General features: G+C 35.1%; 1 protein-coding gene across 1 annotated transcript; it reads left to right on the top strand.

Moving 5' to 3' along the window:
- Positions 1-1,824: 1,824 nt before the first annotated feature.
- Positions 1,825-21,744, top strand: LOC119542406 (serine-threonine kinase receptor-associated protein). Its single transcript, XM_037847162.1, has 10 exons — positions 1,825-2,244; positions 2,962-3,097; positions 9,112-9,193; positions 9,688-9,760; positions 12,525-12,621; positions 13,377-13,514; positions 15,454-15,590; positions 17,512-17,661; positions 18,287-18,352; positions 20,527-21,744. The coding sequence occupies exons 1-10, from the start codon at positions 2,133-2,135 to the stop codon at positions 20,586-20,588; spliced, it is 1,053 nt and encodes a 350-aa protein (XP_037703090.1). The 5' UTR covers positions 1,825-2,132; the 3' UTR covers positions 20,589-21,744.
- The last annotated feature ends 2,731 nt before the right edge of the window (positions 21,745-24,475 follow it).

Raw genomic sequence — 24,475 nt, 5'->3', positions numbered from 1 at the left:
ATTCACCTCCTTGGGATTGTATGAATGAGGTCCCTGTTTTCTTGCTTTCTGTCAGCCCTGGGGCATGCTCAGCTCCTTCTAGCTGCTCTCTCATCCTTGCCCTGTGACCCTCTCTCCACAACATGGCAGTTTGCTTCTTCATGGCCAGCAGGAGAATCTCTCTCTCTGGCCCACTAAAATGGAGTCTTATATAAAGTAACCACAAGAGTAGCTTTCCTATCAACTTTGCTATATAATGTAACTCAGTCAAGGCAGTTCTACACCCCTCATATTCACAAGTGCTGCCCACGCTCAAAAGACATGTATACTGGGGGCTGGGAATTTTGAACACCATCCTCAAATTCTGCATACCACAAGTGTTAAGTAAATATTAAAGGATATTTATAAAAATATATATAGGATATAAGAACAACATGCTAACAAACATCTGGGTACCCACAATCCATTTTTGGGAAAAGAAATTGGTATAAAATTAGAAGGCCACCATGTGTCCATTCCCAAATCCATCTCATTCTCTCCCCCTCAATCTATGGTCCTGTTTTTATTCCTTGCTTTTCATTTTAGATTTGTCACATGTTTGTATCCCTAGATAATATAAGGTTAGTTTTGTGTAGTTTATAACTTTATAGAAATGGAATCATACTGCATGTATACTTCTGCAAACTGTGTTTTGTTTGTTCAACATTAGATTTCTGGGATTCATGTTGTATTTTCACTTGTATATAGTGTTCCATTGTATCAATACATAACAGTTTAGAACCCATTCTATCATGGATAGATATTTGTGTTCTGCTAATTTTTGCCTATTCCGAACAATTCTACTGTTAAGTACACCCAAGGAATGACATGTAAGAATCTTAATGCACCCACATTCCATGTTCTTAATCTTAATGTGTGAACTCATTGTAACTAGGACCTTTGAAGATGTTTTGAAGTCAACAGAAACCAGAAAAGCAGACACAAGGAGAGATTGCCATGTGTTGTTGAAATTTACAATTTTACCACCTACTTGATCCATGTCCTTGCCAACACTAAGAATTGCTTAATTTTTAAAGTTCTTCCAAAGGCAAATGTGAAATTATATTTCACAGTGGCTTCAATTTGCATTGTTCGGATTACTGCTGAGTTTGAGTATCTTTTCCATATTTTTCTACTGGATTGTCTTCTTAATTATTTGTAGACTTTTTCTTTTTTTTTTTTAACATATTCTTATATCAGGGTATTGTCGGTTACATCGGTTGCAAATACTTTTCCTGCTCTGTGACTTGCCTTTTCAATCTCTTTATGCTATTTTGCAATAGCAAAATAGTGTAGCCGGGGAAATTACCTTTTTAAAGGGCCTTACTTATACATAACCCAAGAGGAGCTTCCCATAGAGTTTTAATTTTAAGAAATATTGAAAAAAAGTTGTTAGACGATGTTTGCTGGTTTCAGCCGCCCCTAAGAACAATTCCAGTTTCTGTCTGGACGTTCAGGTGCCGAGGATAGTCCAGCCAGTTGGGTGGATCGGCGCTTAATCCGCAGGAAAGCAAGAACAACTTCCAGAACCCACTATCTCTGCCTGGGAATAGCAAGGCAGCTGTCAGTCGACCCGAGTCTGGCACGAGCGACTCTGCCCCACAGTCTACAGCACTTCCAAGCGCAGCAAGCAGCCGGCGTAATGTCCGAGGGCTAGAGTCACGTGTTCAACGTGCGCTGAACTCGCCACTCCCCGTTGCTGCCCTTCTTACTTCCTCATTAGGTCCCTTCCACTGGGTAAACCCGCCCCTTCCCGCCTTTTCGTCACTTCCGACGGACGCTGTGCGTCATTTATCGTCACTTCCTGCGGGTAATGGTGTGGACTGTGTGGGTCGTGGCGGATCCGCTTCTCCAGTTGTCTCCCCTCCCCGACTCTCCTTCTTCCCTCCCTTTCCCTCCCTCGGCGGCTGTCGCTCGCCGGTTGCGGACTCCCTGACCCTTCCCTAATCCCCTCCTGACCTCGGTGCCACAGGATCGTACTCCTTTTCCTGTTTCCCGATCCAGCCCCGGTGTCAGGGCGGGGGGCCTTAAGGAGTCAGAGGCGCCGCAGTTGAGGAGAGAAAGGACGACGACGACCCTCAACTCACCAGCCAGACCGCTGGTTCGCCGCCGCCATGGCAATGAGGCAGACGCCGCTCACCTGCTCCGGCCACACGAGACCAGTGGTTGATTTGGCCTTCAGTGGCATCACGCCTTATGGCTATTTCTTAATCAGCGCTTGCAAAGGTAAGCAGGGCCGCTTATCCGTGTCTCCAACTGCCGGAACTGGGCTGAAAGGAAGTTGGGTCTCTACTCCCCATGGGAGTGATCGCGGGGACCTCAGCCTCAGAGAAAGCCTGGCCTGATGGAGAAAGGGGTAGCGTTAGGGAATCCGTAACTGAAGCTGCGAGAGGCCTTTCTTAAGCCTCTGATGAGGGTAAGTATTGCCTCCTCGAGTAAGGTCTCTTCATAATTTATTTTTATAGCTATTTCTTGAGAAGCTGGGCTGTGCGCTTGCCTAGACGCTTCCGCCAGTTGACACTCTTTCTCCAGGATTTGGGGTCAGGATAAACTAGGCCAGGCCGAGAAATATTTGCATTTTACAGAGGCTTTCTTGCCAGTTACCTCACTGGACATTCCTGTGTGATTTTAGCCCCATTTTTCAAATGGGAAACTGAGATTTTGGTTAAGACGTTTGTCTAAAGGGTCCAAGTCTAGCTTATTTGATCACTATTCTTGCCACTGAATCCCAGATGCTTTATGAGAGAGAATGACCGACTCAACTCTTAATTTATATCCAGGCATTCCTTAATGGTCCCAGTAAGTGGAAATAAACAACAAAAACAATTTCCCATTTCGTTATTGTGAGAAACAAGCACTATATTCAACATAATTATTTTGTTTTGAAACTTAGATTTTAAGTAATCTGAACTTCTAAATCACGTCTTTTTAAATATTTTCTAGATGGTAAACCTATGCTACGCCAGGGAGATACAGGAGACTGGATTGGAACATTTTTGGGTCATAAGGGTGCTGTTTGGGGTGCAACACTGAATAAGGATGCCACCAAAGCAGCTACAGCAGCCGCAGATTTCACAGCGTAAGTGTAGCTAAATATCTAACTTTGGAGTTTTCTCTGGACTGTGTTCTGACAATCAGAAACTTAAACTTCAGTTGTTCAGCAAATTCTGCTCAATGTTTAGGTTTAGAATGCATACCGTTAGATCTCACTAAGATTCTGTCCTGGGTCCTGTCTACTACTGTCTTGACTTCAGTGGTTCTCTAAATTGTCTTACTCTTTATGTCTTTATTGAGACCCAGGAATCTGTATTATTAACAGGTACTCCAGATAATGGGTGTTGGTGGTCCTGGTTTGGAAATACTTTCTCTACTAGTGCGCCCTGAGTGATGATATATACGCTTATTAATTTTACATATTGGTGACCCCAGAGTTTTAGCCCTGATCTCATTCTCAGCCTGTCTTTCTAAACTGCCTTTAGACATATTTAACACTTAATGTGATCCAAATTGAAATTCTCTTTATTTTCTAAGTTTTTAAAGTTTGAAATTTAAATAATTCTTGATTCTCCTTTATCATTTTCAACTCCCTGCAGCTAGTCTCTTTCCCTTTTAGCTCATCTTCCATACTGTTGCCAGTTCTCTTCCTAAAAACAAATTTTATTACTTCATATCTCTGCCTCATGATCTCTTCCGTTTTCCCTTTGCCTGTTTTGGTTGTTCATGATATTGTCTGTATATTAGAATAACCTGAGAGCTTTTAAAATACTCACATGCCTGGGTCCTCAGGAATTTGGATTTAATTGGTTTGGGGGTGGGGCCATCAAATCAGGATTTTTTTTTTTTCCCTAAGGTTCTTCTCGGTGATTCTGACATGCAGCCGTAGAACTTTTGGCTTAAATGATAAATTCCAGCACTGCCATTTTAAAATTTAGCTTCAGCTTAAGACTTCAACATCATCTTCTAGTGCTGCACAGCATACACCCTACAGTGTAGCTATACAAAACTTGTTGCCAAATACACTTATACCTATTCTGACTTGTCTTTTGCATATGTCTTTTGCGTATATTATTAAACATATGGGGTCTTGGATTGACCCCATTTCCTTTCCTGGCCTGTATCATGTCTTATATAATCTTGGTTATCTCTAGTTTGTAATTGTCTCTGTAACTCAGTAGGCACTTCAATGTTTGAATTAATGAAGGCATTGTCAAGAGCTGTTTTATACACATAGACTTCATTAGACTTAGAGCTTGGCAAGAAAAAGTGGTCTCTTTTTTTAAACAGAATTTAGCACAAATTTAAGCACATAACATATAAAATAACAATCTGAGTGTGAAAACAATGAAGGCAAATGATTGTGGTGGTGGATACAAGACTGTTTTGTTAAACTTACAGGCTGATACACCACAGAATGAATTTTATTATATGTAAATTAAAAATAATTTTTTAAAAAATGAAAGTATAGGTAGTAGAGGATTAAATTGTGATCCATAAGAAAAGATCAGTAAGGAAATCTGTAATGTCAATCTGAACTCTTTCCATGCCTTTAGAATTGGTTAAGTCATTATGCATAGCTATTGTAAGGCTTTGTGCTCTGCCAGTTGTGATTATTCATAATAATAAAGTAAGGAACTGCTTGGTTTTATGTAATGCCTTTAATATCAGCACCTTTTAGGCCAAATGTTGCTTTAGATATCAGCATTGATTTCTAACACTTAATTCAACAAAGCATTTCTTTGATTATAAATCATGGGAGGTGAAAGTAGGAAGTAAAAGTGACACAGAGTGTTTGTAGATTAGAGTGAAGGTGACCATTCCCTCCTTTGTGCTCATACCATACACTGAAAATTGCTGGCACTTTTATAGCACTTACTGATTTATATGTCATTATTTCTTGAGGTTGAGGGCCATGTTTTACAATTTTTGTTGAATAAGTAATTTGAGGAAATTGTCTAAAGTCAAAGGATAAAGGATAGATGAATTACAGATCTAGGTTTTGTTTCGGGAACATTGTATGTGATTGTTGTGCATTTAGCTTTTTTTCCTTGACCTCCTCCAAAGTTTCTTTTTCGCTCAATCTATAAGAACTTAGTTACTGGGAATGGATGTCATTTATTTCAGAATGAAGGTGGGAAGTTGGGGTTATTGTACATAACTCTAGATTTCTGGTATTTGGTAAGGGGATTTTAAAAGGTTCATTATGGTAGCTAGGTTCTGTTCTGATGGTAATAAAAAGTTAATAGTTAATAAAGTGGGTATTTTGAGTTAAATGTAAGAAATAAATTTAACAACAAGATTTTAGACACTGCAGACATTAGCATTAAAAGACCTTAGTTGATGAGAGACAAATTTTTGTTGACCTCAATTATGTTGCTTTCTGACCCTAACAATGCTATTTGCATAAGAATAATTCTTTGTCACCTCCCACATGATGGTCTTATTCTGATCTTTAAGATACCTGTGCAAAAGCTTGTTAGGAACGATACCTGTCTGATTGTAAAATCCGTGGAAGGCTCTTGATTTGTACTAAGTTGTATTACAAACCCACAGGAAAAGAAATAAGGGGCAAAAGATAGAAGTCCATGTGATAAGTACTTTGAAAGGAAGAGAAGGAAAGGCGTTGAAATATATGGCACTTTAAATACTTAACAGTGTCTTGAAAATAGCTATCAAAGTCATCTTTGCTTAGGTCACTTACAGAGCATTTGGCAAACTTGTAAGCATTGGCATAAGGCTGGTCTGGATTCATGTCCTAGTTATGTTGTTTATTTCCTATTTGATAATGGGAAGTTTCTTAGCCTTAGTTTTCTTATCTGTAAATGGAAAGACCAACGGGGTTATTGCGAGGATCAGAAAGATCTTTCTCCATTGTATCCCTAGAGTCTAGTATAGTGTCCCTAGAGTCTAGGCTCATAGGAGGTGCTCAGTATATGGTAACTGAGACTAATCACCACATTTCTTCTGAGCCTGTTTGTGGGGTATGGAGTTGTGTGTGTGTGTTTGTGTATATTCTCCCCTTTTAATGACTTCTGTGGGGCCAGCTGTTATGAATCTTGATCAAGCTAAAGAAAAGCTCCCCAACTTTTCTGATTTAGTCATAGTTGGTATAAATCATTTTCAGGAAAATCTTTTCCATTCTTGTGTTTCTAATTAAATTTTGTTCCAGTTTCTTGTTGGGAAAAGATACTCAGCAAAGCAAATCTGTGGGTCAGTTTAGAATGTTATCTTGAGGTAATTTGGGCAGTTGAGTCTGGTGATGGTATACTGTCTCTGAAACACCATCCTCTTAAGATCTTTTAATTCTTAAAGCTAATGTTAGTATTATTTCACATGATCCTCTTTTCTGTACCTTCACTTTTATCTCATCAAAATCTTTAGGGGAGTGTGCCCAAAGTAGAGAGATTCCTATTCTCTGCTCCAGAGAGTGGGTAAGTAGGTCTGGGGTAGAGCTCTTCTACAGGTATTCTAGTTATCACTTTTTCTTTCATGTAATAGCCAGTAGAAAGATCTAACTTTGCTCTAAGTAAGGCTCTCAATAAATCAAAGCTGGTTTCTCCTCCTTGATAACAGAAGCAAATGTGTTAAGGTGGTTAGGCAATTTTTTTTTTTTTTCTAAAATAGTTTAAATGTTAAGGCTTTAAAAAAGTAAACTAAGCTGCTCCTCCTTTGAGACTGTTATAAGTCCATTCTTAGGATATGACAAGAGTACTAAGTAGACAGTATTGATTATTATGTGCATGGGGTATTATGTATTGAGTATTACATTATATTATTATATCAGTAGTTTGGGGAGATGACAAATGCTTCCTGAGTTGTGCAGAAAATCAGTTACAGGATTAGTTGATGAAAGCGTATTGCTAATGATGATTTACTGTCTTGATTTGAGCTCTGCATTCAGCTAGTTAATGTCAGTTTCTTGCCTGAAGATTGAATAATACATTAGAAAACATTTAAATTAGTTCAGATTAAGCCATTTTTAGGACTCTTACTGTGAATAATGGAAATGTGCCAGCGTAAGTACAAGTGATTAGTACATGCTCTGTCAGAGAGTGTCATGCCTCAATTTTAGTAGTGTTTCTAACTAGGAGAAAAAAAAAAACTATAGCTACATTTAGCTCTCTGAGTGACATTACTTGGTCACTTCAATTCTTTCCTCTTTTACCTGTCTAGGCAGAATCTTAAGATTTTGAGGATCTTTTGGAAGATGATTAATATACTTGAAATTAGCATTTCAAAGGACAGTACCCAGAGCTCTCTTGAGACTCAGTATCATGTGAATAACGAGGATATTAATTTCTGGTATATTTAACTCTTTCTTCACTTTCGATCCCTTCTGCTCTCCCAGGAGTCTGGAATCCAAATCTCTGTGGACTTTTATCATAGTCGTGTAACTGATTATCCTGTTATTAAGAATAAACTTAGGCAAACAGAATTAAATACAAAACACAATAAGCAAACACAGTAATCTGTGTAAGCTGAAGTCTGTGGAAGAACTGGTTAATTATTGGAGGTGAGGAGTGATGGGAAGTTTGATGAAAAGTTAGCATTTGAAATGAGCTCTGAGGATGTGTAGAATTTTGATAGTTGAGAATATAAAACAAACAAGGACATAGGATCCTGGAAGAAAATACTTGGCTTGTTTGGGGATTGATTTTATAATCTGGTGTGGCTGGATTTGGAGAAATAATACAAAATTGAAGTTGGGAAACTAGATTGGGGCCAGAAAGCTGAATTGGAAATGAGAGCAAGTAGAGCAGATATCTTGTGCAAAGAAGACATGAACATTTGGGTGTTTAGTAGCAGCGCCACTCACGGTTGCCCTTATTTCTCTCAGAACATATTTGTTCAGCCACTCCCAACCCAAATATATAATATGCAAGGTTTGATACTGTAACATCAGGATTTATTTCTGCTGTATAGTCTTTTATGTTTCTTTACCATTGTATGTATTATTAATACTTGTCTATAATAGTCATTCTCTTCTTTTTATCCTGGTGAATTTCTACTTGCTCTTTAAGACAGCTCGCTCCGCTGCTTAGATTTTCTGTACTTTCCCAGCATAATTAGAGGTGTGTTTTCTCTGTTTCCATAGGCATATGTGCTTGTCTTTTATTTATACTTTGTAGATGTGTTACTCGTTTGCATGTTTCTCTCCTCAGCTAAAGCTCTACTAAGGCAGGAACTATCTTTGGGATTATTTCTTCTCCCTTTTGTGCCACTGCACCAAGTCTAGAGTGATACATTCCTTGTGTGATTATTGAGTAAATGAAAGAAAAGTTAATCTTTGCTTTTCTGTGCTTTTTTTAAAAAATCATTTTATTGTCTACTTTATTCCTAAAAATAAATGTCAAATGACTTAAAATGGAAAGGTTAATAGAACATAGTTCTTTTCCCTGTATGCAAAGTTTTCTGGTTTCTTTTCACTAATCTCTTCTGAACTAAAATGAATTCATTTTTCTTTTTCTGTAAGCTTTTTTATTTGGGGAACCCTTAGAGTACTTTTGCGAAGTACTAGTCAGCCTTTGATAGACACACACACATGTGCTTGCATACATATGTAAATATATATACACACACATTTATTTTGGGTTGGGGTGGGTCAGGGAAAACAAATGCAGTTGAGAGAGAAAAATTCTCAATGTTAGCACTATATAATCAAAGGCCTATACTTGATGTGAAGTTAACTGGCCTGGGATTTGAGAAGCAAAGAGTCAATTTTGAAATAAAGATGGGGAGAATATTTTTTTCACTATCTGGATTTAAAATTTTACATAACCTATATCAATGCCTTTCATTCTGTAAATTTTTAAAGGATATCTTGTTTTTCTTTTTTTGTTTTGCATGTGGATGAGGACAGAAAATTAAGTCGAAAAGGCAAAACTAAAAATCTGTTACAATGTTTTATATACTTGCTAAAAGGATATTATGACTAGGCTAAAATAAAAGTGAATAGTAAGGGTTTGTTCATGAATCTTATTTAGTTAAATTCTTCAGATCTTTTTCGCTATCAGTGAAAATTATAATATCTAACTTACTTGACAGTCATCAAAGTTACCATTATATTTATCTTTTTAATTTTATTTTTTACTTCAGCAAAGTGTGGGATGCCGTCTCAGGAGATGAATTGATGACCCTGGCTCATAAACACATTGTCAAATCTGTGGATTTCACTCAGGTATCAGAACATAGAATACATTTTAGGGAGTTAAATTGTTGCTATTATAGGATATGATAATGGTTTTATATTTGATTGGTTATATTAAGCTATATAAATTTGTTTTTTTCCTTGGTTAATCTTTGAAGACTTTGAGATATCCTGGAATTTTTGTATTAATCCTTCTCCTCCAACAACAAAAATCTAAAAAGCCCAAGTAACCTTTCCCAACTACTTTCAGAAGGAAGAGGATAAATTTTAGATGATCAGAGAAGTGCTACTTAAGAGGGAGGGTAAGGGCAGAATGAGAGAATTCTTGTGATTGATGGCATAATATATTTGAGTTGGGAATATTTTCAAGGGCTTTGGCAATTATGAAAAGGACTAAGGCTCCACAATATTGCATCTCTTTGAGCTCTGTGAGCTTAATTTGTACACAGTGGTGTTGAAGTTTCAAAGATAAGTGTTTATTAAAATGGTCAATCTATTAACAATTTACTTGTCTGTATTTTCAGGATAGTAATTATTTGTTAACTGGGGGACAGGATAAACTGTTACGCATATATGACTTGAACAAACCTGAAGCAGGTAAGAGTAATTTATATGTCAGTTTCTGGGTTTATTTTCTTTTAATTTTAGTGATTTTCCCTGATAAAGGAGTTAATATTCAGTACTAAAATTTGGGAAACAAATATGGTTAAAAAGAAGAAAATTAAAATGGAATCATGTGAATATGTTAACTAGTCAAAAGAATTTTTAAAATCACAAGTTTTTTCATGTCTTTAAATATTCTACAGAATGTTTTTAATGACTGTATGATACTCCATCCTATGGATGTATCAAAAGTGAATTAGCCAACTTCCTATTATAGCCCATTTGGGCTGTCTACAAATTTTAAATATTATAAGTATGTTACATAAGCTAAACATCCTTATGGTTCCAAATATTTCCACAGTTGTTACCTTAGAAGTAGAATTGTTGGGACAAATGGAGGTACACGTGGAAGCCACTGATAGATAATTACCCAAGTGCCCTCTTTCAGAGTTCAAAAATATATATATATAGCAAACCTTTTATAGTTAACATTGATAACTGTCTTTGCCAATTTAATAGAAGAAAAATGGTATTCTGTTGTATTAATCAATGTGAACTTTAAAAAGTTATTCATAAGATTAAAATGCTGCTGAATACCATTTTAACGTATTTCCTCTTTTGTGAACTAATTGCCTATTCGTTGCCTTTGCCCATTTCTTTGTCATTACGTTCATCTTTTTCTTAGTGGTTTTAAAAAAGTTCTTTATTACATTCTGATTTGTTATTTGCTTTTTAATATTAGGGTTTTTTGGTATACAAAATTTGTAAATTCGGGGAGTGAAATCTCATTTCCTTTATGAATTCTGTTATGGCATGGAAGTTTTAGAGAAGCCTTTTCACCTGTATTGTCTTCTAGTATTTTAATGATTTACTAGCTATACATATGTACTTGTATTTCAAAAGCTATTAAAACATGATAAACAGAATTTTGTTTTATTTATCAAATATCCTTTGGTAACTTAAATTTTATATCACGGGCATTTATTATTTATTCATAAATAAATAAAATTTAAAAGAGCAAGAGAGTCAATGAAGGTATATTGGAAATTAGATTACCCATATATTGAATAATAGTGTGTTATATTTTGAAATTTACTGGGGTAGAGGTAAGACAGGATTCTGTTTTAATTTCTGCTGCTGCTATTGACTATATGTGAATTAGGCAAGTTGCTGGTTTTCTCATATATGATATGAGTAATAATTTTCTTACATCTTTCTAAAGGCACTTTTAAAGTGAGGAAATTAAATGCGTTTATATATTTCTTGTTCTATATTGGCACCTTGGCATTTTTCTCTTCATTCTTTTTTTTTTTTTAATTGCCAGCCTTTTAAAAATTTTTATTTTGAAGTAATGAAAACTTATAGGACAGTTTAAAAAATAATACAAAATCAAAGAGAGAACTCCAATATGCCCCCTAGATATACAGATTCAACAGTTTTAACATTTTTCCACATTTAATAGATCTGTCATCTATTCGTCTATCAGTCCATCAGTTTTCTGAATATTTGGCACTAGGTTGTATACATAATGCTCATTGAACACATACTTTCAATCTCCATTCTTTCAGATAACTTCATGCCAAAACTGACCTTCTTTAATCAGTGTACCTGTTAGACACAGCCGGGTAGTTCAGGGCTTGGTTACACTTTTCATCCTTGTTTATCTTTCCTGAACTGCTTTTTTTAAAAAAAAATAAAAACAATTTATTGTGAAATATGTATGCAGAAAAGTGATAAATTTCAAAATACAGTTTGACAAGTAGTTATAGAGCAAATTTCAAAGTATAGTATGGGTTACAGTTCCACAATTTCGGGTATTTCCTTCTGACTATTCTAATTCACTAGAAACTAAAAAGAAATATTTGTATAATTATTCAGTAGTCATAATCATTTGTGAATCCTACAACTCCTCCCTCTCATTTGATCATTCTCTCAATCTTCAGGGATATTTGGGCAAAGATCATTCTAAATTCTTTGTGTTTAAGGGGTGTCAGCATTATGGGGTAGGGGAGTGTAACTGTTTGATGTTCTGGGAGAGAATGGTACCTCTAAGTTTCAGGGCTTATCTGGCATAAGGACAATCTGGAGGTTTTAAGTTTCTGAAAAATAAACTTAGTAAGTAAAACTTTGAATCTTAGCTAGAGCCCTGGGTTTTCTTTAGGGTTTTCAGAAATAATGTTGGCTTGGCATATCATGGCAATTTGCATTATCTGGCTGAAGCTTGCATAAGAGTAACCTCCGGAATGACTTAGCGACTTGTATTTGAAATTTCTTAGCCATTGAATCAAAGCTGCTTTTTGAAAGTCACTCTTCCACTTTATTAGCAGTAGAAATAATAACAATTAACTAAACATTGTATGACAGATTCTGTGTAAAGCATTTTAATGTATATCCTCATTTGATCCTTAAATAGAATTCTGAATTATAGTAACTATTGTTATCGCATTAGTCTTGTTTTTTTGGGGTGGCAGTTAGACTTTTGAATATTATTAGTTGTGTAGAAAATTAGCCTGGAGGGAGTGATACATTCACTGTAGCATCATAGTTCTTGGGTTCCTTGCCATGCAAATAAATTTTTCTTTGACTACAGGAAAACTAAATTTATTCTATGTAAACATAAGTTTGAATTGTGCTGGTCTTTGAAAATTTGCAGTCTAACTTGAAATATATCTTCTTCTTTTTACATATTTCATTGTTTCAATATTGCTGCGTTTTAAAAATCAAATATTGAATATATTTGAAACTATTTAATCCCAAGAACCCAAGGAAATCAGTGGTCACACCTCTGGTATTAAAAAGGCTCTGTGGTGTAGTGATGATAAACAGATTCTATCAGCTGATGATAAAACTGTCCGGTAAGTAATATTAGTCTTCAGTAATTTATTTAGAAAGTAATTTTAAATAAATAATTACAGAGATATTTGCCTGTAGAGTTTATATTTTAAATACTTTCTATAATAAATAGAATCTATTTAGAAAGTAATTTTACATAAATAATTAAAAAGATATTTGCCTGTAGAGTTTATATTTTAAATACTTTTATAATAACTAGAATATGTAGGAACTGTTTCTTTGAATGTTAAAACTTAAATTGTACGTAAGTCAAATTTATCTTGAGCTATCCATTTACTATTATAGCCATAGAACGGAATTCAGAAGAAACTTTAAAACTACAGATGCCTTATAAACAAGTGTTCTTAACCTTTGTCTACATACATACCAGCAATAGGGGATGACCCTTGAAATTCTTACAAAATTTTGTATGCTAACACCTAATGCCTAATGTATTATTTTGTGGAAAGATGTGTAAGAACCAGTGTTTAGAACAGTGTTGCAAGTTGATTAGGTTAGTATTTCATCATCTTAATGTAGGTTTGCTAAATTGTTTGGGGCATATATTTTTCTATTAAGGTTTTTACCAACAAGCTATCAAATAATTTGGCATTGTATACGAACCCAGAACTTCTCTTTATATCATCTGTAGTTTATGACTTGGCAAGCATGCTGCTCTACTACAATTTTGATTATTTCTTACATTATCTGCTCTAGGATTTAAGTTTTTTTCTTGAATGAGTAAACTTTAACTTTTTATCTTTTGTTTTCTTTGCAGCCTTTGGGATCAGGCTACTATGACAGAAGTGAAATCTCTAAATTTTAATATGTCTGTTAGTAGTATGGAATATATTCCTGAGGGAGAGATTTTGGTTATAACTTATGGACGATCTATTGCTTTTCATAGTGCAGTAAGGTATGGCCAAGAAATAACCTTCATTCTCTTTTTAAGTAATGAAAAACAATTAAGGTTCTTAAAAATAGAAGATCTAAGTGAAAGGTATTTACTTCTGTTAAAGGCAAATCCTGTCCTATACTGTATTATTTTGGGGAAAATGTTTTCATACCCATTACATGTTTTATGACTTTGGTATACTTTAATCAGAAGAATTAATCAAATTAATTTCGAGGTATTTAGGACCGTTATTGGGAAAATTCAACAACTTTTAAATTATATCTTTCTGAAACAAGAAAACTCACTGGACTTGATTGTATATCTTTTGTTACTATATAAAAATCACTGTGATCATGATTCTCCTGTTAATTTTCACTCTGAAACTTTAGAGAAATAGTGAGTTTTTTCGATTACTAAGTATATGCAAACCTAGTGATTTTTAAAAACAGACTTAATATTTGTGATTATGTAGTAAATGCTCTTATAGAAAATTTGGAAAACATAAAATAATTTAAAAAATATTTGTCCACAGCAGTTCTATAGCCATAGCTGCCAAAAGTTAATGGTAGCTGTATTTTCTGTTATATTTGTTCTGTGTTTTATACATGTGTATATTTAGATGTTGTTTCTTTAATTACTCTGATTCTAATGAACCTGTTTGGCTTTTTATTTTAGAATATTCTCAGTATTTTCTCTCATGTCATTAAAAATTATCTGAAAACATTTTTACTGTGTGTATTATGTTGCATTACAGATTTTACTAAGTTATATATCAATTTCCCTGTTTTTGCACTGCCTAGTGCGTTGTACTATGTCAAATTCTATATGTAGAATTATCAGTTCAAAGGGTAGGAATGTGTTTAAGGTTCCTTTAGTATACATGGCACCTAACTTATTTCCATAAAAATTATACCACTGTACTCTCCCACTAGCAGTCTTAATCTTTTAAGTCAGAGAGGGCCCCTAGCAGAACTAAGCTTCACTTTTCAAAAGTCTCTAGAATTGTTAGGCTTATAAATGGCAGAAGGAAAGAGAAGGCAGTAAAAATGGCAGAGAGCGATGAAAAATTTAAGTTCATATGCACACATTGAATTGATACTACTAGAATATTATTGCCTAGAGCCACCAAATTTCCCATCTTTCTTAATGGTCACTCCTGGGGTTGGGCAACATGCAGCCCTGCTGTACACAGTTGCCTCAGGTGCCATTTAAGTGGCCAAGGTTTGCTCACCTATTAAGTATTTTAACATTTAAGCTGGCAAGTTGCTCTTCAGTTATCCTGCATAAGTCATAAGTAACTTCCATCTTCATGTGTGTGTGATGAGTGTGGCATTTTGGAGCTAGAATGTTATAAAATGTTCTGTATTTGAGGCCTTTCAGGATATTTAGGATTGGATTGTAAAAGATCCAGTGTCCAAGCTACTGTCATTGATATTCCAGTTGAAACTATTGTTATGCATTGATTTTTATTATATGGCTATATTCTCAATTTTATTTTGTTTACTGCCTGATAAGTAAAATTTGAGCAGTTTTATGGCATCAAAGTTTTATCCTGTTGCAGAAGTTTATAAACCCTCAGCAATTGAGACAACCCACAAATAATGCTTTACATTAAAGTAATTAATTTCCCATTGTAAAAACTTTTTCTACTTACAAAGATAATGTATGCTTGTTGTAGAAAAATCAAACAGTACAGAAAGAAGTTATTTTAAAAGCAAGAATTCCAGTATATTAGCCATGCTGTTTTAATTAGTTAGCACTCATTTCTAGGTAGTATCTCCTGCAAAAAATGTAAACATCTGACTCAAACTGTCCTTGTATTCCTGGGATGAACTCCATTGGGCATAGAACTTCTTTGCTAATATTTTTAAACGTTTTTACATTCTTTTAATTTGGCTAAATGAATATTTAATTGTTCCTTACAATATTCAAAATGTACAAATATTATTTTTTTTTCCAGTTTGGAGCCAATTAAATCCTTTGAAGCTCCTGCAACTATTAATTCTGCATCTCTTCATCCTGAGAAAGAATTTCTTGTTGCAGGTGGTGAAGATTTTAAACTTTATAAGTATGATTATAACAATGGAGAAGAATTAGGTGAGTTCTTCTTCTTTCCCTTAATATGATGTAGTTACTGTTATCAAATGTTAGGTTTCAGTAATTAATGCCTTATGTATGTATATAACATGCTGAGAGCAAATTTTTTGACTAACTAAAGCTTGCTGGTTCCAAGTGAAGAAGTAAAAGATTTATATCTATTTTGGATAGAAATTTCTGTAGAACTATAACAAATATGCTAGACTCAGTTTTACCTTTATGTTTTTAACTTAAGTTCATTGTTAGGCTGAGGTTTTATACTATAGTGCCACAAATTATCAGGCCTTTTTTTTTGAGGGTTGGTGTACAGGGTTCAATCTTACATCAGATTCCCATTTATTAAGCATCTGCAAGAAGAATTGTCATTCTGAAGTTTGGTATAGGCTTGTAGACCCATCTCCCTGTCGCTCCCCTTCCTTTTGGCCAGCTTTGTAAAATCCAAGGCTTTGACGAGCATAATGTGGGAACAGAAACCACCAGTAGCATATTACAGGGATATGTTCAGGAATCTGAAGGGGAGGGGGGCAGGGCTTGCTTTTTTGTTTCTTTATTTTTTATTTTTTTTTGGAGTTTTTTTGCTTCCATTTTCATGATAACAGTCCTTCTAAAGAGAAAGAGTAAGGCATGTAGGATTAATCTGAAGTTAATGCACATCCTAAATTCACAGTTATCTGAACTAGGTGTTTCATGTAGTGATACGTGGCTCTCAGGATGCCTTCTCAAATAGTTTTGCTTTTGAACCAATGTATTCGGTGTTCATAATTTTCTTGCCTAATAAGCTGCCATTTCTTGTTACTGTTTTTGTCTGCGTCTAGCTGTCTTGTTTTACCACCCTGAAAACTATCCTTGTTAGAATTATACACAAAGAACAGAAGACAACTTTATGCTTTGTTTCTTGGGGAAAATTGATGGATTTGGTTTGCCTAAGTGGAACCTTGGTAAATGGACTTGTAGAATCTGTTTTAATTGCTTATGGTTTACTTTATGACTTGAATATGTGACCTTTGAATAAGAAGTTTCTTTCTCATCATTTTTACTTAATACCAGTTTTCAGAATTTTAGAATGTTTTGGTCTTATGTTTTATTTTCTTTGAATATGGGAGAACTGAATTATTTACCTGTGGTCACAGCTAGTGTATACTGGACTTTGAACCCATCTATTCTCATTCCAAAACCACATGTACTTTCGACTCTCTTGATAACTTCCATTCTCTTGTTGGACAGAGTTGTGGGGAAAAGGTGCACGGAGGTCCTTGAGCCAAGAGCTTTGAAAACTAGTAAGGAGATAAGGGATTAGAAAGTAAATGACAAAGGTTCATAAATTACAGTATGACTTAGAACAATACTACTAGCTGGCACATTTTCTCACTGTATTTCATAGGTGGAAATGTTTAACCTCAGTGTTGATCCTAGATCTTGACATTCTGAGTAGCAGTATCACTAGTGGACCTAACTAGTCTTGTAGGAAATTAAAAGGCAGAGTGTGAAAGAGCTCCATCTGGTGGCTCTCAGTAATCATAAAAGTGGATTCACTGCTAAATAGGCAGAGTTTAGGATATGAAAATCTGGATTAGAAGTGGTAGGATTTTAGATCTGCTTTCTGTAGAATTTAGGGAGCCTTGGTTTAGTCCTCCCCCATCCTTAATGGGAAGTGAAGCCTCATTTTCTTTTTTAGAGAGACAACCTGAAACCATAGTCTATGTTACAGTTAGAAAGGGGATCTTACCAGAGAAATGGTAGACATGATATACCACTTTTTGATGGGAATTACTTTCTTTTTAATAAAGTATACTTCTTAATTTTTACTCGTCTGAATTTTGCATCTACTCAATAATGTGGAAAGTATTTTCTTTAGTGTATTAATACTTAATCTAATAGTTAAGTATTACATTATCTGATAGCCCTCCCCCTCCTTTTTCAGAATCCTACAAAGGACACTTTGGCCCTATTCACTGTGTGCGATTTAGTCCTGATGGAGAACTCTATGCCAGTGGTTCTGAAGATGGAACATTGAGATTGTGGCAAACTGTGGTAGGAAAAACATACGGCCTTTGGAAATGTGTGCTTCCTGGTAAGAATTTTCATTCAAATTTATCAAATTGAGCCACATGATTTGTGTCATTCTTTGGTCATTAATTCTTTCAGTGTTTCTCTCTTCTGTAGATTTTAATTATATAGTAGGGTTTAAGCAAAGAAAAGCTCATGATTATGAATTGACCACTGTTTTCTTTTGTTTATTTATATTTGTTTGTCGTACAATCTCTTCCTAAATTTTTACACTGGCTCATTTGGTGAATGGAATGGATCTAATTCAAAATTTGCTGGAGGGCAACATAAAGAATTTATAAATACTAGTCAAGTAAATGTACCTAATCTCTGAATAATATTGCTCACTGGTCCTTACCATTAAGGAAGACATGTTTTTAATTAAAAGTACCTAAATACTGATCCCAGTGTAGTTGTAGTATGGACCTAAAAATAATTTAGAAATTATATAATAATTTATATATAATAAATATTTATCTGTTAATTAAAAATTAAGAAAGACATAGTATTTCAGAATCACAATTGTTAAAAAGGAGTTATTCCTATTATGCTTTTTAGCTTATGACTTGGAAGAGTCTCTGCTTATTAAATATTAGAAATTATTTGTAATACTATAATTTACATAATCATTATTGATTTTCTTTTCATAGAAGAAGATAGTGGTGAACTGGCAAAGCCGAAGATCAGTTTTCCAGAGACAACAGAAGAAGAGCTAGGTAGAATATTAGTGAATTGACTTTTAAAGAGTTTGGGGATTTAAGATTGACTAGAAGTGTTACTGCCAAAAGAAATATATTAAATATGAACACATTTAAATAATGAAAGTTTAGGCTGTTTTTATTCAACATTTATAAAACAAATATTTAAATATCCTACTGCACAGAAGGAACTGAGGATATAGCATGGACAAGACTGATGTGTCACTTTCCTTATAGAACTTAGAGTCTAACTGAGAAGGCAGATACTAAAACAAATAAACAAAACAAATTATTATAATTGTTAGGAGCTGTCTTCTGGGAAATCAGGGGTCGGGCAGGCTTCCTGGGGAAATGGCACTTAAACTGAGACCCAGAGGATGAGCAGCAGTGAGTTAAGTGAAATTACGAGGTGGGTGTTAGTAAGACAGGACTGAAGAGAGCACGGCAGGTGTTCTGGTTTGCTAATGCTGCCGGAATGCAAAACACCAGAAATGGATTGGCTTTTATAAAAGGGGGTTTATTTGGTTACACAGTTACAGTCTTAAGGCCATAAAGTTTCCAAGATAACACATCAACAGTCGGGTACCTTCACTGGATGATGGCCAATGGCGTCCGGAAAACCTTTGTTATATGGGAATGCACGTGGCTGGCGTCTGCTCCAAGTTCTGGTTTCAAAATGGCTTTCTCCCAGGATGTTCCTCTCTAGGCTTCAGCTCCTCAAAAATATCACTTTTAGTTGCTTTTGTGGCGTTTTCCTCTCTTAGCTTCTCTGGAGCAAAAGCCTGCTTTCAAAGGCTGTCTCCAAAATGTCTCTGTAAGCTGAAGCTCCTCTCTCAGTTCCAGTGCGTTCTTCAAAGTGTCCCTTTTGGCTGTAGCTCCTCTTCAAAATGTCACTCTCAGCTGCACTGAGTTCTTTTTGTTTGTCAGCTCATTTATATGGCTCCAGTGATTTAATTTAGACCCACCCTGAATGGGTGGGGTAACACCTCGATGGAAATTATCCAGTCAGAGTCATCACCCATAGTTGGTTGGGGCGCATCTCCATGGAAACACTTAAAGAATTACAATCTAATCTACACTGATACATCTGCCCGCACAAGATAACATCAAAGAAAATGGCATTTTGGGGGACTAATACATGCAAATCATCACAGTAGGGAAAAAAAGAAAACGCCCTATTAACAAAGTCTCAGAAGCAAGAGGGAGCATAGCTTATATGGAACTAGAATTACTTCATTATACTCAGTTATAGGGCAAGGGCAAGATGAGGCTGAAGAAGCTAGATCATTCAGGGCCCTATAAATTGTTTTAGGACTGCAGAGCTTTATACTAAGAACAGTGAAAAGCTTTGAATATTAAGCAAAGGAATATTAATTTAGATTTGAGTTTAAAAGATTGACTTGGCTGTAGTTTGAAAAAAGAATTGTAGTGGGACAAAAGTGAACGTGGACCAGTTAGTGGGCTAGATCATATGATTTTGACTAAGAATGGGGGTGAGAGTAGAGAAAGGATGGAGTTGAGATATTTAAGCAGTAAAATTGATAGGGCTTGGTAATTTTATTAGATTGCAGAGTGGGTATAATAAAGAAAATTCCAGATTTCTGGCATGAGAAACTGGGCCTGATTTTGGGAGAAGCTCGGGAGGGGATTTATAATCAATCTAATTTGAGCTTTCCTTAAATTTTTTTATTGTTAATCATCTCATGAAAACTTAATATTTAGGATTTGAATCACTATGAATATTTTAATACTTTATTAAGTACTTACTGCATACCACGTGCTCTTTTCCAAATCTAGAATTAAAAATTGTAATGCCCTGATCATTTAATTTTGTCTTAAGTTAGACAAATTATAGGAGGGGGCCAGATATTTCAGGGACATATGACTTTAATTCAGTTTTATTGGCTAGCAGGAGTCATTGAAAATTTAGCCCAGAATGTACATGATTTAAGGAAAAGAGGGGATCTTAAGAGGTTTATAGTTATGGTATAAAAGTCTAATAGGTAAAAATACATGACTCTTTCTTCATTGACCAAGTTATCCATTGCTATTAATGGCATGTGCATTTGGCTCTCTTTCTGCCCCCACCATAGCATGCTTTAGAAAACTTATTCCTTTATGACACATGAATATAGATTTGTTTCTTTCCTTTAATAAGTTAACTAATGTGATTTTCTGTCCTTTAATTGCAGAAGAAATTGCTTCGGAGAATTCAGATTCCATCTATAGTTCAACTCCTGAAGTTAAGGCCTGAATCAGACATATGCCACAGATAGTATAAACTTACGGACTAAAACAAGCAAGCAGAGAAGAGCATCAGCCTTTCAGAGAGTTACTCTTTGCATAAGGCAAACATAGGCAGTAAATAATGGGAATATGAATTAGCTCCAGTGTTGGAACTAACTAACTTGGTGTTACCTGTAAGTGAAAACTTTTGAGTATCAGAAGAAGGCAGATGGAGTAATTCGCTTGTAGTAATGACCAGCTTACTGTCTTTTTGAATGCATATGTGTAAGCCAACATTCAATTTCTCTTATTACAATTAGATTTCTTGTAGCTGTTTATGTTATTATGGAGAAAAAAATATGTAATGGCCTATTTTTCTCACATTTCCCTTAAAGGAGAAAGCCTTTTTTGCTTTAGTTGTAAAGAAGAGGGAATACGTGATAAAGTAACTGGTTTGATTTCTCTTTCATTGTATACTGCTTCTGAACATCTCATTGTTTTTAGTTATCTAAATAAAATGTCTCTAAAACAAGACGATGTTTTGTTTCTTGTGAAAAATTGATAATTTGAATTTTATGAATGGAAGTAGCCAGAAAGTTTTTTCTGTATTATAACTATATCAAATTGAGTGCACATTAATGCACTCTGTTCTTGGTCTTTATACAGAAAATAATGTTTTTATAAAAATGGGATAAATGTAGACCTGCATTGTCTTAAGTATTCATATTTTTTTCTTCATCATTTAAGTTGAGGTAGCATTCAGAAATCTTTTTTGCTAACCATTTAATAAATTGGGTCAACTCTATACTTGTAATTCATTTTTTATAATAGGGGTTATTACTCATAATTTATAAATACTTCAGACAAATTAATATATCTGCCAATTTTATTTTTCTCTCCTTACTCATCTTGTGAATGACTCCTGATAATTTTCCTTAGGAAAAAAAATCAGGACCAAAGACTGAGGTTAGATTTGAGGATTTTTGTGGTTATCAGAAGAAAGCACTGTAAACTACAGCCCTTAGACAGGGCCAAGAGAGGTAGGTACGTCATAGGGGGAGCACATGGGGTCTCATAGGGTGTTGTACTTTTGTGTCTACTTGCTACATGTCTGGTCCTCTGCTTTGTAGCATATTTCTAATCAGAGTCTGACTTACCATAAATAAAGTTGAGATTTCTATGCACCAGATTGGAATCATAATGTATGGTATTTATGAAACTACAACCAAGGGATTTTCTTCAACTTTGATTTCTTAAAGTCTGGAGACCTTGTATAAACATGCTGTGCCAGCACTGGGTCACATGTGGCCTCGAATCTGTAAGAGTTGTTTGGAAGTTGAACTGTAAAGTTCTTCAGATCATGAAGAGCTGTTACTCCATGCATTATGCTTCTGGGATGACTTGAATGTTCATTTTGGTTAGATCTGGACAGTGTTGGATAAACTTTCAAGTTCTTAGGCTTTAGCAACTATTTAGATACTGTTACCCAGTTGAGTTTAAGGTTTCAGCTTTTGCTAGATGAATGGAGTTGCTTTTGGTTGTTGGTTACTTTTGTTTTAATAATGTAGAGCATATTTTTATGTATTTTACTAGTTCAGTTCTTAAGGGTAACCTTGTTGAACAGTTTTCTGTTTATAGCCTAACATATACACCGGCCACCGGGCTGGATGTGGGAACAACCACTCTTTGGTATACTTTGAGTATTGGTTTCCTATTGCTATGGTAACAGATTAACACAAACTTAGTTTAAGTACTGGAGGCTGTAGGGGAGAATCTGTTTTCCAGCTTCTAGTGTCCAGCACTCCTTGGCTCATGACTCCTATCTTCAACGTCAGCAGTCTAGCCGCCTCAAATCTCTTACAGACTTCTGCCTTCCTCTTTCACTTATAAGGACCTTTGTGATTACATTGGGCCCACCTCCCTCTCTCTGAAGACCCCTAAGTTAGTCACATCTTCAAAGTCCCTTTTGCCATATAAGTTAACAGGTTTTTGACAGATTCTGGGATTAGGATGTGGATTTCTTTGTGTGTGTGTGTGGGGGGGGGGTATTACATTTCTACTAAAATGGCATTTGTCTAACTCTCCAATGCTTTCCATATTTCTAATGCAGTGGTCACTTTTTTGTCTTCATCTTACTAAGCTTTCTGCAGCATTCAATAGTTGTCTAGCTCCTTGATTAAGAAATACTTTTATTTTCTTCACTTCTATGAAGCCATACTTCTGGTTTTCATATACCTTACTGACAACTTCCTCTAAATACTTGCTGTTTTGTCCTTCTCAGCTTGACTTCAGGTCTGGGCTGTCCTTTAGCTCTGCTTTATCCATAGAAAAAAATGCCCAGGATTAGGGCATTTAGGATAGTCTCATATCTTCCTAATTTGTATATCTATCCTGCCTATCTGAGCACCAGAATTTAATGGCATACTTGAGTGCTCCCATGTTAATTTTTAATAAGCATCTCAAACTTACATATTAAAACAAATCTTGATTTCTCAACACAACCTATTTGTCCCTCAACTCTTTCCTATTTCAGTAAGTGGCACTACTTTTTTTTTTTTTTAATTCAATTTTATTGAGATTGTTCACATACCATGCAGTCATCCAGAGTGTACAATCAGCTGTTCATGGTACCATTATATACTTGTGCATTCATCACCACAATCAATTTTTTTTCCAATTTTTAGAACATTTTCATTACTCCAGAAAAGAAATAAAAGTAAAACAAGAAAACTCAAATCCTCCCATACCCCTAACCACCCCCCTCCATTATTGACGCATAGTATTGGTGTAGTACATTTGTTACTGTTGATGAATAATATTAAAATACTATTTACTGTAGTATGTAGTTTGCAATAGGTGTATTTTTTCCCCTATATACCCCTCTATTATTAACTTCTAGTTATAGTGTCATACATACGTTTTAATTCATGAGAGAAATTTCTAATATTTGTACACTTAATCATGGACATTGTCCACCACAAGTTTCACTGTTTTATACATTCCCGTATTTTAACTCCAACTTTCCTTCTGGTGATATATGTGACTCTAAACTTCCCCTTTCAACCACATTCATACACCATTCAGCACTGTTAGTTATTCTCACAATAATGTGCTACCATCATCTCTGTCCATTTCCAAACACTTAAGTTCAACCTAGTTAAACATTCTGCTCATAATAAGCAGCTGCTTCCCATTCTTTAGCCTCGTTATACATCCTGGGAACCTATATTTCATGTCTATGAATTTACATATTATAATTCATATCAGTGAGACCACACAATATTTGTCCTGTGTCTGACCCATGTCACTCAATATAATGCCCTCAGGGTTTCTTCATCAACCTGTTTTCTTTTTTTTTCTTTTTTTTTTTTTTTAAGACGGTTTTGTTCACACACTATACATTCCGTCCTAAGTAAACAATTGATGGTTCCCTATATAATCGCGTATTTATGCATTCACCACTATCACCACTATGTATATAAGGACATTTTCATTTCTTCCACACAAAGAGGAAGAGTCAAAGAAGGTAGAGAGACAAAAGAAAAACAATGAAAAAAAATTGATAACTACAAAGCAATAGAAGAAAAGACAGAATTAAAGTACAATAAAAGAGTCAGACAACATCACCAATGCCAAGAGTCTCATACCCCTCCCTTATATCCCCCACTTATAGGCATCCAGCCTTGGCACATTGCCTTTGCTACAGGAAGCATAATACAATGTTTCTGTTAACTATTGTCTCTAGTTTGGTTGTATTTTTTCTCCCAATAACACCCCATTTTTAACATCTTCCAAGGTTGACACCTATCTGCCCCCCACCCCATGTAAAAACATATTTGTACATTTTATCACAATTGTTGAGGTTTCACTAGCTATAGTCCCAGGCTTTATTTTCCTTCTTTCCTTCTGGTGGCC

This window comes from Choloepus didactylus, chromosome 8, assembly GCF_015220235.1.
Source record: "Choloepus didactylus isolate mChoDid1 chromosome 8, mChoDid1.pri, whole genome shotgun sequence".
Taxonomy (NCBI): Eukaryota; Metazoa; Chordata; class Mammalia; order Pilosa; family Megalonychidae; genus Choloepus; species Choloepus didactylus.
Note: the sequence above shows the minus strand (reverse complement) of the source record. Positions and strands in the feature narration are given on the sequence as shown.